Raw genomic sequence first — 16,817 nt, forward strand, 5'->3', positions numbered from 1 at the left:
AGAAACGCCTCTAAATGGTTTGTGATTAACCCTTGAGTACCATGATGATTCATTCTGCTTACTCTGTGGCGATTTTATACAGCTTTAGAATCTTATGTGGGGAATTGAAATAGTGAAAACTGCGGCCATTAGTCTTCTGCCCTCCATAGATCCTTTCTAATGTCAAAAAAATGGTCTAATCGTACACAAATCTCAAGGTAAAAATGTGTCCCAGTATTAAAGGGAGGATTTGACAAACACACACACACGCGCACACACACACACACACACACACACACACACACACACACACACACACACACACACACACACACACACACACACACACACACACACACACACACACACACACACACACACACACACACACACACGATGCAATCTATCACTTAATAAGACTGCCACACAGACGCTTTTGTGTGTGTATGTGAAATCAAGTAAATCATGATAATGAATTGCAAATATTTGAAGCACATTTTTCTTCTTTTAAAAACAAACATATCCTTTTTTTTTGGTTCTTGTCTTTAAACAAGAGCAATGTTACTCGTCGCAAACTATTTCTTTACCTGTTGCGTTATATGTTTGTTTCCAATATTTGTGATTGTATACCTTGTAATTTTTTGTTCCATCAAGATCAGCGCTTTCCAAAATTTTAAATCTATTTTTCTCAGGAGGGAAGTTCCTTTCCTCAAGATATTATGTGTAGCTGCTTTCCTCCTGGGTTTGCATGGAATCCTCAAAGACCTTTCTCTAGATTCTGTCACGTGCTGGTGCATTCTCAACATCTCCTTTGATCCTAGTTGGATATCATATTAAACTTATATTTTTCTTCATGGCCTCCTTGTCCCTCCTACCTGCCTCCCATTTACCTGGCTCTGCTTTTCCTCGTTAGTCTCAGCCCTTACCAGGAAGTGATATGAAAGATGCGTTTGTTTCTACTCTCCTCATTAGCAGGACGGCAAGACGCCCGCCAGACATGCACCACTCCGGTCTCGTGATGTGTTCTGTCTTGTTCTTACTCTTCCGTCATGTCTGTTAATGTGCAGTGATGGAGGCAACGAGAGGCTAATGCGTGTAATTTAATGTTATTGGTATTACTGTCAGTATTACAATGATTTTGTTACTTCCACAACCGCCACAACCACCACCACAACCACTACCACTAATACTACCACCACCACCACTACTATACTATTACTACTACTACTACTACAACAACAACAACAACAACTACTACTACTACTACTACTACTACTACTACTACTACTACTACTACTACTACTACTACTACTACTTATTGTTATTATTTTTGCTACTTTTCTTCCTCATTCTCTTTTTTTCACGTAAGATGGACAAAAAATAATATCTGTTTCCATTACATACTACCTAATCCATCACCACCACCACCACCAACCACCCCTACAGTACCACCACTACTAACCACAAAGTGCCCTAACTTAACGCTGATGAACATGTGAAGGCGAAAGTTTATTAAGACCGTAGAGGGCGAAGTGTATGGTAGTTCAAGTCACCTTAGGCACCAGTGGAGCTTATGGTTGCAGGGTGATTCTTATAAGAGGTCTGCTTCCTGTTTCTCGCCCCTTCGCCCATCTCCTAGTCGCGCCATCCTTCCCCTTGCCCGATTGATCAAGCTTCCTATGACGAGAGAGAGAGAGAGAGAGAGAGAGAGAGAGAGAGAGAGAGAGAGAGAGAGAGAGAGAGAGAGAGAGAGATCATGTCAGACAGAGCTGTAAAAAAAACAAATAAAAATGTCCTTCTGAATGTCTCATGCTGCTATATTACGAAATGCTACATATTTGAGACAAGAGACTAACTACAGTAACAGTGAAAGTTGCAGGTACACTCTCGCATCCCAATGACATATTTTCCCTCACTAATCATCTGAACATCTCGTCATTCATCAGCACTTTCCTTGTAACTTGATGATGACTGATTATTTTGAGATCCTTTTTCTTGTTTCAGTTATTTTCGAGCATTGCACCGCCTGAAAATCGCGAAATCTTTTACTTTAACTTCTTTTATTTTCTTCCTTATCGATGTTTATTAAGATTAGTTGTTTCCGTATCGCAGTGAAATGGTCAATCTATGCTTCTTTATCTTTTCTCTCTAATATTTCTTCATTCTATTTACTTACGTGAGAGGTCCAACAACTGAGCTCATGTTTTGGTGCAATGCGTCTCTAACAGACCAGAAAAAGCAACAGATGGACCGTGAACTACTAGTACCCCTTTCCTTCACAAACTGGTGGAGAGAAATGACAGGAATTGATGTACGAAACTATACAGAATAAACTGGACGTGACTCTTGGGACCACATTATGATACTCTTCTGCGTCACACCTCCACTGTTTGCATACACAGGGTGGAGAGAAATGACAGGAATTGATATATGAAATTGTACAGAATAAGCTGGACGTGATTCTTAGGACCACATTATGATACTCTTCTGCGTCACACCTTCACTGTTTTCGTAAGACTATATTTGAAGTTACAGAGGTATATGAGGCTGTTTTTCATGGTTGTAGTGCCATGTCAAAGTTTTTACCTTATTGACAGGAGAAACACTCTTGAAGACGTACCCAATAATCTCTGGCCTTAGGAACTAGTCTTGGTGAGATAGTAAAGAGTTTGAGAATACGGATGACGTGTGGACCATCTATGAGTTTGATAGGAGACACTCAGAAGAGGTAAAAATGAGTGAGCTTAAAGAATAATGGGTGAAAGGTGGCAACTGTTATCTTTCTGTTGGTTGACACGCGCATTCACACACACACACACACACACACACACACACACACACACACACACACACACACACACACACACACACACACACACACACACACACACACACACACACACACACACACACACACACACACACACACACACACACACACACACACCATAAATGAGAATATTCTAGTGCATTACTTCACATCTTGATATGTTAATGATTTTGTCTTTGTGTTTATATTTGCTTTGACCATTTTTCCAAGTTTCAGGTTTTGAAGGGATTGATTATTTCTTCTTTTATTTCGTTTTATTCATGTGTTTATTAATAATTAATTAACTTATTATTTATTTTTATTATCATTTTTTCTTCTAAAATTGTATGTTTATCCAGAGTATTTTAAGTTGCTCTGATGTTGTCTCTTTGGTGAATTTATTTCCTGTTTTATCTGAACTAATATTACAAAATATTTGCCTGCTACTGCTGAGAGGTGAGGATCTAAGAATTTCTCACAAGATAGAATTAAGAGACGGTGACATAATATTCAGAGCAAGTTTACTTTGAGGGATAAGGTGTCTAGTGCTCACAGTTTAATTCTTAAGGTTTTTCATTGATATTGCTTAATGAAAAGTCAATGAGCACCGATACTAATGGAGTTCAAATACACGTAATCTCTTTCGCAGTGTATCAAAGCTGAGTTCAGTAATTGAAAATCAGTTGAAATTTGAAATTATAAAGATGTCCAGAAGAAGGAAGCGACTTTTCAGTTATTAATTCCGTCAAAAGAGAATATGATTGATGAGTAAGATAATCAATAAATTGTTTTCGTTAGTTGTCCATACTTACAACTTTCTGTATATTAAAGTATCGATATTTTTAGCTCTGTAAATTCAGCCAAATGGAATTAAGATTAACATGTGATTTGTTTTATTCTAAGTAAGGAACCACAATCTATGACTATGTACTATTAAATGATGATTTTGTTTTAGTATTATAAATTTAACCAAACAGAAATATGATTAATAGTGGTTGAGATGAACACAAAATTTACACTTGTAAGTAATCATCCATAATCTTATTTATGTACAACAAAAGACTTATTTTTTTAGCATGTGAATTCAACCAAATAAAAATATGGTTAGTAGTGAATGAGGTTAGCCTGGATTTCAAATTGTCTTCAGTATGAGTCCACAATACTACGACCAAACATTTCGTGTTTACGCTGCTTCAAAACGATCCTTAAGAAGTGAATAAAGCAAGATGTATATGTGTGGAGAGGATACACAAAGCAAGGTGGTGTTTGGCGTGACGAGTGGAGAAGGAAATGTCAAGGTTCAGCAGCGATTGTGTGGAATGTATGTTAAGAGAAAATAAGCATTGTGGCCTGATTTATTTGAGAAGAAAGGTAATGTGTTTGCCTGTTTGGATGACAGACTTTTTTTTTGTAATGTGTTGTTTGCAGGGCATGGCAACTAGAAGGTTAGTTTGTTTTTCTTCTGTCGACTTTCAGAATACGTAATGTTGTGAAGAAAACAAAACTAAAACATGAGTTTTGTGTGGGTTGTAGTTCTTTAGTGGTGCTAACTAATGGAAACCGTCTGCCTTATTATGACAAATAATTCTAAATATTCTTCATGTAAGCTATCAGGTTAGATAACAGATATGAACAATTGACTGTAAAAGTTGGATAACATTATAATGTTGGACAATAAGGAACAAAAACAAAATGTAAGTGATTTCCTACTTGATATAAAAGAAACAGCAAATATTTAATGTAGTTGGCGACTAACCTTATGTTTTGTCTTCAAGGGACAGAAATTACCATTGCATAATAAGATTTAAAGTTTGGGAAGTTAGTGATAATGTGAATGGCAACGTAACTAACTGTCTACGTTGACTTACTTTCCACTCTCATCCGCTTGTGTGGTGGTTTGTAGTGAAGCAGTGGATGAACATAGATGTAAAGGCGGATAACACTATGGTGTTCATATTTCAATCATCATTCATAAGCCAGATAGACTCATCCAAGTGTCTCTTTATACACACGATCTCTCAAAAAAAGCGATATGGAGTGGAGATAGATGATTGACGCATGCAACATTTACCCGGTGTCCTGAGTGACGGGGAGTGTCGCGTCTGCAAACACATTTTCAGCGTCTTTGTATACACAGGGACGAGGGGAAAGGAAAGTCAGTGTGAGTTACGAAAGTCTGAATCGCTGGGATCCTGTGGTGCTCACAAGTTTACATTCCCTTGGCGGGGTGGAGGGGTGGCCCAGGCAAGGCGAAAACCGCGATGACGCCACACACAACAGCGAGCAAGACCCATGGGAACCCGCCACCGCTTTCTTTCCTGGCTAGTATTTTTCCATGGATTTCCTTTTCTCTTCCACATCCTTGTCATCGCACGTCACCGCATCCTCTACACCAGCCCACTTTAAGAGCACGTCTCTACTCCGCGACCCATTTTTCTTTCACGATTTTCTCTTTCTCTGTCTCTCTGTCTCTGTGCCTTTCTTTCTGTCTCTGTCTGTCTGTCTTTGTCTGTCTTTGTCTGTCTTTGTCTGTCTGTCCGTCTGTCTGTCTGTCTGTCTGTCTGTCTGTCTGTCTGTCTGTCTGTCTGTCTGTCTGTCTGTCTCTCTCTCTCTCTCTCTCTCTCTCTCTCTCTCTCTCTCTCTCTCTCTCTCTCTCTCTCTCTCTCTCTCTCTCTCTCTCTCTCTCTCTCTCTCTCTCTCTCTCTCTCACTCACACACACACACACACACACACACACACACACACACACACACACACACACATTGATCTGTCTTTCTGCCTATCGCTATTTATTAATCTATCATTCAAACTATCTATCTATGTATCTAGGTATGTATGTTTGTATGTATGCATGTATCTAGCTAGCTATGTGCGTGTACAATATTTAGTATATGAATTTAGTAAAGAGAACTCTAAAATTAACTTCCGTGTACAGTTACAATACCATTCAGACACACAGACCTGGCCACCGTCCTTGTCTCTCCTCACTCTTAACAGTCCTCATTGATCACTGTGACACCTTTTATTCCACCCTCCCCCACCCTCCACACCTCTTGAACCCACATCCTCACATCCGGCACCAGTCAGTAAGTAGCTCCGCCCCCTCAGTGCTCTCTGTCTCCCTCGTTCCTCTTGACCTTCACCGTCTCCTCGACTTGTATACAGGATGTTGAATAGGAGACACCATAAGGGAACCCAGTAACACCCGGAGTAAATAGAGATAGGGTACGTTTTATACCCAGTTTTTCTTTCATGTTTACGTCGTCCTGGGTTGTCATGAATACGTAGGTGCTTTTTGAGGTCCGCTTTGCTTGTTGTCATTTTCAGTGGTTCTTTTTTTTCTCTTTTGTTACCTCCCAAATCCTTCCTCTTTCGCGTTGTCATGGTAACTTATTTGTTCATTTACTCGGATGCTCTCTCCTTAGTGCAGCTGCCTTGGTCTGTTGTGTGTGTGTGTGTGTGTGTGTGTGTGTGTGTGTGTGTGTGTGTGTTTATTTCAAAGATAAATCTGCGTCTATCTGTCTGTTTATCTGTCTCTCTGCATATCCTCCTGTCCATAACTTTTCTTCAAATGTTCTTCTACAACGTCCCTCCAACACTTGTCCGAACTTCGAGTGTATTAAGATATTGAATATTACGAAGCTCAGAGTACACTCGCTCTTCACTGTGCCACGGGAAAAGAAAACTGTGTGTCATTAAAATCTCTTGCTATTATTTTGCACGCCGCTGGTGACTTCTGGGCGTATCGTGCACGTTGGGCCGCCGCTTCTTTTGTTGCATCGTGGCGTCTGCGGAGACTGGACCACAAGACCTATCACCTTTTTTCTTAATATTTTAACTTACTTCCTTTATGGTGTGCGCTTTGCTGAGGATTATTTGCATTGATATCAAATCTTTGTTTATTATTCTTTTTCTTTATTAGTTTTAATCTTTTTTTTTTTGCGTTTGCAGTGTGTGTGTGTGTGTGTGTGTGTGTGTGTGTGTGTGTGTGTGTGTGTGTGTGTGTGTGTGTGTGTGTGTGTGTGTGTGTGTTACTTGTTATAACGATAAATGAAGAAAAACCTAAATTCACTTTGATTTACATTAGCATCGGCAGGACTATTCATTACTATCTTTTTCGTGTCACATTCGTCAGTTGAGCTTAGGATCAAATAAGAGGAAGTATGATCACAGTTGCGTTTCCTTGGATCCATCTCAAGATAGAGGCTGAAAGGATCAAACTCTTCGGGATCAGACATCATCGAGCCGCAAGAATTTTCGGTATTTGGTGTCTTGAGTGTCAATGGAAACACCAGAAAGAAAATGCTGTGTAGTTTGGCTGGGTTCTGATAGCAAGAGATAATGGCGATGGGTGGTGTGACAAGGTGTTCTGTCTGGCTGACGACTTGCTGCCGCCCCTAAGGAGTCTTGGTCTTTGCAGGCGACTCCGGCGGCGGTGTTATGGACCATTGTGAGGAGCGACCCTGATATGGCGACACGCTGCAAGGAACGGTAAGTGTCTCACTTCGTTGTTATTGCTCGTCGGGAGGACAATTGACAAGGGTGAAGAGCGACTTTCACTTATCAGACTGTCATTACGATCCTTTGTAACACAGGAGTGTGTGACCTCGGCACGCACGACCGAGGGATGTTAGTGACTTGGCTTTTTACGCAGGACTTCAATATTAACAATGTCAGGTACAGCCTGTGGCAGTATTATTGCACTGCGACAAGACTTTACCAGTGTACAGACTCAATTTGGCACGCGCGTTGGCGGCGTCCGAGGATATTGAAGTAAAATGTGATGAATTTCTTTGTTAATTCAGAGGAAAGCAGATTTGCCGTGTACATATCTTGCCACATTATGCATCATTCTAAATCATCACGCATGCTGGGGAGTTTTGGACTTAGGAGGACTCTCCATATCACCGCTTGCTGAACCAAGAGTTTATTATATACGCACGCATTAATGTACGAGGATGCATATGCAGAGTAATGTGCTCACAACGTAGTCTTGTTAAGGCTCGAGCAGCGAGTCATGAGGTCGAGTAAGCTTATTACCGGTAAGAATCTCAAACTGAATCTCCCAAAGGATCTCAGTAATGCGGCCATCTGACTGCAGAATATTTTGTGGCAGACTGGCATACTTTACCTCTTTGTCAAATAAACTATCACTTCAGTGTACCTGTAAAGAAAATGTCTTCATCTACACTTGTATTTTATTGTTGTTGTTGGTGGTGTTGTTGTTGTTGTTGTTGTTGTTGTTGTTGTTGTTGTTGTTGTTGGTGGTGGTGGTGGTGTTGTTGTTGTTGTTGTTGTTGTTGTTGTTGTTGTTGTTGTTGTTGTTGTTGTTGTTGTTGTTGTTGTTGTTGTTGTTGTTGTTGTTGTTGTTGTTGTTGTTGTTGTTGTTGTTGTTGTTGTTGTTGTTGTTGTTGTTGTTGTTGTTGTTGTTGTTGTTGTTGTTGTTGTTGTTGTTGCTGCTGCTGTTGTTGTTGTTAATATTGTTATTATTATTATTAATATCATTATTGCTGTTGTTACTACTACTACTACTACTACTACTACTACTACTACTACTACTACTACTACTACTACTACTACTACTACTGCTGCTGCTGCTGCTGCTGCTGCTGCTGCTTCATGCTACTGCTGTATACAACAGTTGCTCTAGTATCACCTGGGTGAAGAAGGCGACATTTTCCTTATCTTCTTAACACTCGCGCAAAGAACCAATCGCGTATTTAATTTTCTTTTTAATTTGACACCGAACAAAAGTGCAGCAGCTGTCACGCTCATGGACAGGAGAGAGGAAGAGGAGGAGAGCTGTGGTTATACTAATTGGGTAAAAAAACCCCATGAGGAATCCCAGGAAAGAAAACGAGAAACAGTGGAGAGTGAGGCAATAATCAGATGAATTACAACAACGACGTCGCCTGCAGTAGGAGAGTTACTACATGAAAGACTTAGAACCACTTATAGGATTCTTGTTGTTCTATACCTGCCTAGGATTCGCTACTAACTCTATGCTACATACCAATACCGATAGAAATGGGCCTTCGTTCATACCCTTGTCAGGAGAATGTCTGTCTCATGCTTTTGGAATCAGATAGTCGTTTAGTTACATAGGAAGTAATTTGCTGCCATTTCCTGTTGCGATAAAGGTGCTAGTAAGAAGGGCGTCTCACTAATATAGTCGTCAGAACATTCATGATTTTTTTTTTGCCACGGTTCAAGATTTATAGCTTATGGGAATGCAGTCTTTCTTCAGTTGCTAGAAATCGATCTATTGCCAATTTCATTTTTGTAGTGGTAAAGTATGATGATTCCCTGGTTCATACAATCGCCAGGAGAACGTCTGTGTGTTTCTCCCTCTATCCGGTTCAACACGCACCCAGCACTTGCTCCCCTCCTACTTGAAGACGTGAGAAGCTGAAGTGTCGTGCCATTTAAGCAGTGCAAGGAAACATTATAATCTCGTATATTCTTAGAAAGGAAATGAAAGGCAGACTCCGTAGTTCGTTACGTTAGAGTCGAGAGGGTAGCGAAGGTAACGAGCTGGGGAGAGGAAAGAAAAGGAAGTAAATGATGGTGCGTTGTGTGAAGAAAGTGAGCCGTCCAGCGGTGGAGAAATACTGCAGGCTTGGTTGCCTTGGCGAGGAAAGGAGTCACTTGCTCATGCCGGAAAATACTCCAAGAAAACTTGCTTAAGAGAACAAGTAACATGTTTAATATGTTATATTAAGTGCTAAACAAATAAAACACATATGGTAATTTATCTATGAAGAAACTGAGAGATACAAGTGAAAGAGATAACATTTACTCGAGATACGCTATGCTTCACTTGTCATTTCATTAATGGCTGGAAGGTGTTGCATGAGCTGTCTGCCACACGCCCTGAGACACCCTTGTATCTGTGCAGGCAGGTCAGGCAGGTCAAGGTGGTGCTACATCTGGGTAAAGCAAAGTTTTCCCACGTTTACCCTGGAATGAAATTTTGAAGTGCAACTTCTTTCTTCTCTCTTTTCTGGCTGCCAAGACTGTAGTGGAGCTTAGCGTAAGGTGCATGATGGCGGGGGTGATTTGCTCCTGGGTACGACAAATGACGACGGGCTGGCGGTGTAATGGTTAGCACGCCTGGCTCAGTGAAGAGAAGCGTCTGGTGGTGACCTTTTAGGCTCGTCTCTCGTAACGCTACAGCTCTGATCACACCACCAGCGTTCTTGTGACGGATGGAATGACGAGAGTCTTTGTTTTTTGTTTTGTTATTTTTTGATTTGCAGTATTTTACAACATGATTGTATTTCATCGCATTTTATCATATCTTATCACATTTTATCGTATTTTGAATGAATTCAATCATATTTTATTTTGCTAAACACTGTTTATAATACATGATGTTTGTAATAGAAAATACACGACTCAGATTGATGATTTTATTCAGGGAATTAAAATGCATTGAAATAATGATATATAAATGAAATCTTCGTTTGACAGTCTTGCTGATGTTTTACACTAAATGGTGTTGGGAAGACTGTGTTATATACGTTAGCTTTCTTCTGTGATGTCAAACGCCAATGGCTAAGGCTGGTGACGGGCGTGGACGTGTAGGGTCTCAGGTTGGTGCTACACAGTCATCTCCATTGCCGGTTTTTCGCACAGCACACTGCACAACAAACAGGTGAAAATTTTAGTATCAAGAGTAGAAATACATAGTTATACCCATTGTCCTTCAAAATTCACTAAACTGTAACCACAGTCTTAATTCTTCCCTTTCTTTATAGCTAATAAATACCTTTGCTATCATGACACCCATATGTTAGCATGTCCTTTGTTTTTCCCATACTCCCTTTCTGTCTGACGTCACGTCTTTCCCCTAAGTCCTCGCTCGCCGCCGCCTCAGGCGACACGCTACGCCTCCTGCCTCTCGTTTCGCTCGGTTTACACTTGTTGTGTATTGTGCTACCGTAAATACACTTTCATAATGGACTCAGGTGTCTCCATGCTACCCCTGTTTTACGACAACTACCACACCCACACCCATTTAATTATTTCCATAATACTTGTTTTAGGTACAGGTTTTCTTTTTTTTTTTACACGCATAAAATCACGCCATACCTGTAAAACAAAAATAATGACGCCATCACCAATAATTCCATAATCCTCTTCACTCTCACCACAAGACCCACCTTTTCATGAGCGTGCAACTGGCGTCATTCCACGAAAAGTCATTTGACATATTCATCTCCGTGCAGTCACCGTCGCTGTTTGGTTCTCCCTGACTCCACCTGGCGAACATAAACACTTAATTTCCATCCAACACCTTAGCCAATTAAGTTTGTTCCAGTTCTAGTATTATAACAGTATCTTGCAAATTCAGATGCCGAAGAGTTCTTGCTTTTTTTTTTTGTCAGCAGTGAGTTTTCTCTTGCAAACCATTTCTCTCACGTAATTGTTACTTAATGGATGTTTCTTTCTTTCATTCTTTTTTATGTAAGATGGGAAGACTGACCAAGGGCATAAAAAAAAAGAAGTCCCACTCAGTCGCCAGTCCCATTACAAAGCCGAAAGAATTAGCCAAAAGACAGGGATAAATGTCTTGAAACCTCCCTCATAAATGAAGTCAAGTCATACGAATCTGGAAATGCAAACACAGGCAGGGAGTTCTTGAGTTTACCAGAGAAAATTATGAATGATTGAGAGTACTAGTTAACTCTTGCATTAGAGAGTTGGACAGAATAGGGGTGAAAAGAAGAAGCAAAGCCTTGTGCAGCAAGGAGCGGTAGAAGATATCAAAAGAGCGATGAGAAAGAAGCTGACGAGTCAGTCAGAGGACTGCCTTAAACCTCTTTCTCACCGCCGCGTTAAGCTATTTGAGGAGTGTGTCGAAACTTGTGAGAATTATTTCTCATTATGGAAAATACTATCGAGCTGCAACGTACTCAGTAAATGTGGGTTGCGATCTATCCGTCCATACAAAGATTCCCTCGAAGTTGTTGTCATTCAGACCAATCCACGTATCGTCAGTCGCGAGAGCTGGAAAGTATAGTTATATCATTAGCATTATCGTTGTTGTTGTTGTTGTTGTTGTTGTTGTTGTTGTTGTTGTTGTTGTTGTTGTTGTTGTTGTTGTTGTTGTTGTTGTTGTTGTTATTATTATTATTATTATTATTATTATTATTATTATTATTATTATTATTATTATTATTATTATTATTATTATTATTATTATTATTATTATTATTATTATTATTATTATCATCATCATCTTTATTATTGTTGTAATTATTATTATTGACAAAACAAAATAAATCCTTAGACAAATTAGTGTAAACCTGCGGCAGTGACATCATTATGGCAGTATTGATGATCTTTTAAATTGATTTCAATTACCATAGCGGCGTAATAAGAGTTGTCTGATATCGCTGCTAGCAAACATTTGAAAGAATGGTATTAATTACGTGATTCTCCTATTTGATAAGAAGACTATTTTTTTTTTTAAGAATCTGATGATGAAAACAACCATTGATAATAAAAAGGTGAATCTAAGACGAGTTCTAAAAAGTGCACAAAAGTTCATAGTTACAAAACATCACATGATATCACCTTTAGGAAGAAAGCTGACGACAACGTTAAAACACTTGATCGAGTTTATCCGCGATTAAGATTAACAACTTCAAAATCAAATAGCATGCCTGTATATTCTACACGTATAGACAAAACTGTATCACGGATGCCCTTCTGACTATTCACGAGCGACATCTACACTCAGTTTGCTAACATTGAGAGAAAGAAAAGAAAAATCCATGGTGCATATTACCTCTAAGGAAGCTGGCCTGTGCTCGAGAGGTGATCTTGGCGTAGTCTGCATCGAACGTGTTGCAGTAGGTGAGGCCTTCCCCCCAGGCAAACTTTTCACCATTGTTGAATTTGAAACAGGATGACTCATAAAGCTCCCATCCAGGTTCACATAAATGCTCAGCAGTTGTACGGGCCGCACTGGTTGCACATTCAATTAGAGTCGTTGATTCTACTGTAAGTGTTGATGTGGGTTCAACGGTGATGCTGCTGTAGGAAGCGCTCTCCTCTGTAGGAACTCCAGTTGGACCGGTGGTGATTGAGCTAATCACAGTTGAACCTCCTGGACCGGTGGTGGTTGAGCCTGTCACAGTTGAACCTCCTGTACCGGTGGTGGTTGAGCCAGTCACAGTTGAACCTCCTGTACCGGTGGTGGTTGAACCTGTCACAGTTGAACCTCCTGGACCGGTAGTGGTTGAGCCAGTCACAGTTGAACCTCCTGGACCGGTTGTGGTTGAGCCAGTCACAGTTGAATCTCCTGGACCGGTGGTCGTTGAGCCAGTCACAGTTGAACCTTCTGTACCGGTGGTGGTTGAACCTGTCACAGTTGAACCTCCTGGACCGGTAGTGGTTGAGCCAGTTACAGTTGAACCTCCTGGACCGGTTGTGGTTGAGCCAGTCACAGTTGAACCTCCTGGACCAGTGGTGGTTGAACCAGTCACAGTTGAACCTTCTGGACCGGTGATGGTTGAGCCAGTCACAATTGAACCTCCTGTACCGGTGGTGGTTGAGCCAGTCACAGTTGAACCTCCTGTACCAGTGGTGGTTGAGCCAGTCACAGTTGAACCTTCTGGACCGATGGTGGTTGAGCCTGTCACAGTTGAACCTCCTGGACCGGTGGTGGTTAAATCAGTCACAGTTGAACCTCCTGGACCAGTGGTGGTTGAGCCTGTCATTGTTGAACCTCCTGGACCGGTGGTGGTTGAGTCAGTCACAGTTGAACCTCCTGGACCGGTGGTGATTGAGCCAGTCACAGTTGAACCTCCTGTACTGGTGGTGGTTGAGCCTGTCACAGTTGAACCTCCTGGACCGGTAGTCGTTGAGCCAGTCACAATTGAACCTTCTGGACCGGTGGTGGTTAAATCAGTCACAGTTGAACCTCCTGGACCAGTGGTGGTTGAGCCTGTCATTGTTGAACCTCCTGGACCGGTGGTGGTTGAGTCAGTCACAGTTGAACCTCCTGGACCGGTGGTGGTTGAGCTTGTCACAGTTGAACCTCCTGTACCGGTGGTGGTTGAGCCTGTCACAGTTGAACCTCCTGGACCGGTGGTCGTTGAGCCAGTCACAGTTGAACCTTCTGTACCGGTGGTGGTTGAGCCTGTCACAGTTGAACCTCCTGGACCGGTGGTCGTTGAGCCAGTCACAGTTGAACCTTCTGTACCGGTGGTGGTTGAGCCAGTCACAGTTGAACCTCCTGTATCGGTGGTGGTTGAATCAGTCATCGTTGAACCTTCTGGGCCAGTGGTGGTTGAGCCTGTCACAGTTGAACCTCCTGGACCGATGGTGGTTGAGGCAGTCACAGTTGAACCTCCTGGACCGTTGGTGGTTGAGCCAATAACAGTTGAACCTCCTGGACCGGTGGTGGTTGAGCCAGTCAAAGTTGAACCTCCTGGACCGGTGGTGGTTGAATCAGTCATCGTTGAACCTTCTGGGCCGGTGGTGGTTGAGCCATACACCGTTGAACCTGGACCGGTGGTGGTTGAGCCAGTCACAGTTGAACCTCCTGGACCGGTGGTAGTTGAGCCATTCACCGTTGAACCTGGACCGGTGCTGGTTGAGCCAGTTATAGTTGAAGCTCCTGGACCGATGGTGGTAGTGGTGGTGGTGATGGTGGTGGTGGAAGGGATCACTGAAGAACAAACCTCAGCCTGGATGGAGGACTGCAGTTGATCTGAGTCTGGGTAATGTTAAAGAGGTGTGTCATTAAATCTGTGGTGCAGGTGGCTCGTTTTGAATGAGAGATCGTGGAATAAGGTTGAATAAATCTCATTGAACTTTGACCTTCACTGACTCGCAATGCCGTGTAACATGAGGATGACTGAGAGCGTTTTGCATTTTGGTATTGTCTACTAAATCTTCCTAGTAGATGATAACCGTTCCTTTGGCATCATGTAATAATCAATGGCATACTGTCTAGTTGCAGTAGTATTAGTAATGATGGTAGTAGTAGTAGTAGTAGTAGTAGTAGTGATACCTGATCCCAAATAATCTTTAATTACACAGATTGACTTGAACTAAACAAGGTGGAATCTAAAGCTTTTCGTCTTATCAACTCTTCTCCTCTAACTGACTGTCTTGATTCTTTAAGTCACCGCCGCAATGTTGCATCTTTATCTGTCTTCTACCGCTGTTTTCATGCTGTCTGCTCTTCTGAACTTGCTAACTGCATGCCTTCCCCCCTCCTGCGGCCTCGCTGCACAAGACTCTCTACTTCTTCTCATCCCTATTCTGTCCATCTTCCTAATGCAAGAGTTAACCAGTATCTTCACTCCTTCATTCCCTACACTGGTAAACTCTGGAACTCTCTACCTGTGTCTGTATTTCCACCTGCCTATGACTTAAACTCTTTCAAAAGAGGAGTGTCAAGACACCTCTTATGTTAACTGGACCCTCCTTTTAGATTTTTCTGTTTTTTCTCTTTCTACTTTTCTTTTAACAGGGCCTGGCAACCAGAGGGATTTTTTTTTTTTCCAACACTGTGTTTGCCCTTGGCCAGTGCTCTTGTAATGTAAAAAAAAAAAAAAAATAAAAAAAAAAATTTTTGGGGAAGTTAGGCTACACTTTTGTTCTTATCATATTAATTAGGTTATCTTGAGACCCAACTGACCTGAGATGACTTCGACGAGAGAGCAATTTACAGTCCCGTTCTCTCCGTATTCCTGCCTCACCATCAAGCGATACTCGTCCAGAAGAGCCTCTCTCCTGAACACAGGCCCGGCGGTAATCGTCTGGTGGTATAGCATAGTTGTATGTCAGGGAGGCGATGGCGTAGTGGATAAGGTGGTGAGCGTACAGTCTCTATAGGCTATAACATGAAAAAAAAAGTAATCCAACCGAAGACCTCTCACTATTTTGGCCACCTTTGACTCATTATTCTGCCGAAACTTACCTTTACATCAGGACACGGGGAAGAACAATGGACTGTCGGCCATCCGTAGGTGAAGTCTACGGTGAGAGTGTCCCCGCACTCCAACGTTGTCTCTTGTCGTTTAATCTCACTCACCACGCCGCCGAATACTATCTAGGAGACATTAATTAATGCAATAAAATTTTTGAAATAATCCTCGCATGTAGGACTTTAAATCAGTATCCTCTACAGTAACTCACTTTGGCTAGAAGGATGACCACTGCTGCTTGTTGGCTCGCCATGATTCCAATGCAGTAAGAGTACTGCTGCCAAGGCTTTTATATAATCCAACATGCTAGATACCTTTATTTTTCTCAGTTGCTTGCCTTTCTCCAGCATTTGATCAGCTGCATTAATGGTGTAATTCTAGAACAAACTAAAGACAATTTTTCACACCTATTATGGATATTTGCGGTATTCACTGGGAAAACATCCAATATTATGTGATTACCAAGCATAATTGGAAGCTTTTGTGAGTGCCACCCTTCCTCACCTACATCAGTGCTTTGGGAGGCTAGATGTCGGTGTTGAAAGCAGCTCACCTGTTCCAACACTGAGCGCGCGGCCAGGTGACTCAAACTAAGCGGTGTTAACGAACCCTTTCATGATAGAAGAGTCGCTTTGCCATTCTCGTAATGCAAGTGATTTTTCTTAGTCTGAAGGTCACCGCCAAGTCAGACCAGGTTTAACTAGCACTGTAAGAATGTGATGTACCTTTTTTTCTCTCTTTCACATTTGATTACATAGATTGTGTATAGTGAGGAAGGGAGGTGTCTTTATGAATACATGCTATTAGTTACCATTAGATTTGTATGTCTTGATAAAACAAAAATGTAGAACACATTAACATGGTGTCCTCTAGAATTTATATTATAGTTTCTTTTTATGATAAATAATTAATGTAAAGGTGAAAAAAAACTAACTAAATTTCATGCAGCATTTAGAACCATGATGCAAAGCTGTTTACAGAAGAGTTCTAAAAAAATGAGCTACGACATCTCGTAAATTGCATGACGCGTGCAGGTGTATGTCAATTATTGCTGCACATTACACTGGCTTTCACGCAC

At 41.4% G+C, this 16,817-nt stretch overlaps 1 protein-coding gene across 1 annotated transcript; it reads right to left on the reverse strand.

Moving 5' to 3' along the window:
• Positions 1-10,187: 10,187 nt before the first annotated feature.
• LOC123504060 (polysialoglycoprotein-like) lies at positions 10,188-16,037 on the reverse strand. The gene is made up of 7 exons (XM_045254327.1): positions 15,951-16,037; positions 15,733-15,864; positions 15,451-15,571; positions 12,586-14,520; positions 11,708-11,801; positions 10,955-11,053; positions 10,188-10,431 (listed from the first exon to the last, which is right to left on the reverse strand). The coding sequence occupies exons 1-7, from the start codon at positions 15,990-15,992 to the stop codon at positions 10,392-10,394; spliced, it is 2,463 nt and encodes an 820-aa protein (XP_045110262.1). The 5' UTR covers positions 15,993-16,037; the 3' UTR covers positions 10,188-10,391.
• Between the last annotated feature and the right edge of the window lie 780 nt (positions 16,038-16,817).

The sequence above is a fragment of the Portunus trituberculatus genome, chromosome 15 (genome assembly GCF_017591435.1).
Source record: "Portunus trituberculatus isolate SZX2019 chromosome 15, ASM1759143v1, whole genome shotgun sequence".
Taxonomy (NCBI): domain Eukaryota; kingdom Metazoa; phylum Arthropoda; class Malacostraca; order Decapoda; family Portunidae; genus Portunus; species Portunus trituberculatus.

What these genes read in the sequence shown, in the direction of transcription:
- LOC123504060 (XM_045254327.1), bottom strand. Translation starts at nt 15,992, where the DNA reads ATGGCGAGCCAACAAGCAGCAGTGGTCATCCTTCTAGCCAAA. An exon ending in TGGTCATCCTTCTAGCCAAA is followed by an intron (nt 15,865 to 15,950) that starts GTGAGTTACTGT and finishes AATGTCTCCTAG; the next exon opens with ATAGTATTCGGCGGCGTGGT. An exon ending in AGTTGCACGCTCATGAAAAG is followed by an intron (nt 10,432 to 10,954) that starts GTGGGTCTTGTG and finishes TTTGTTGTGCAG; the next exon opens with TGTGCTGTGCGAAAAACCGG.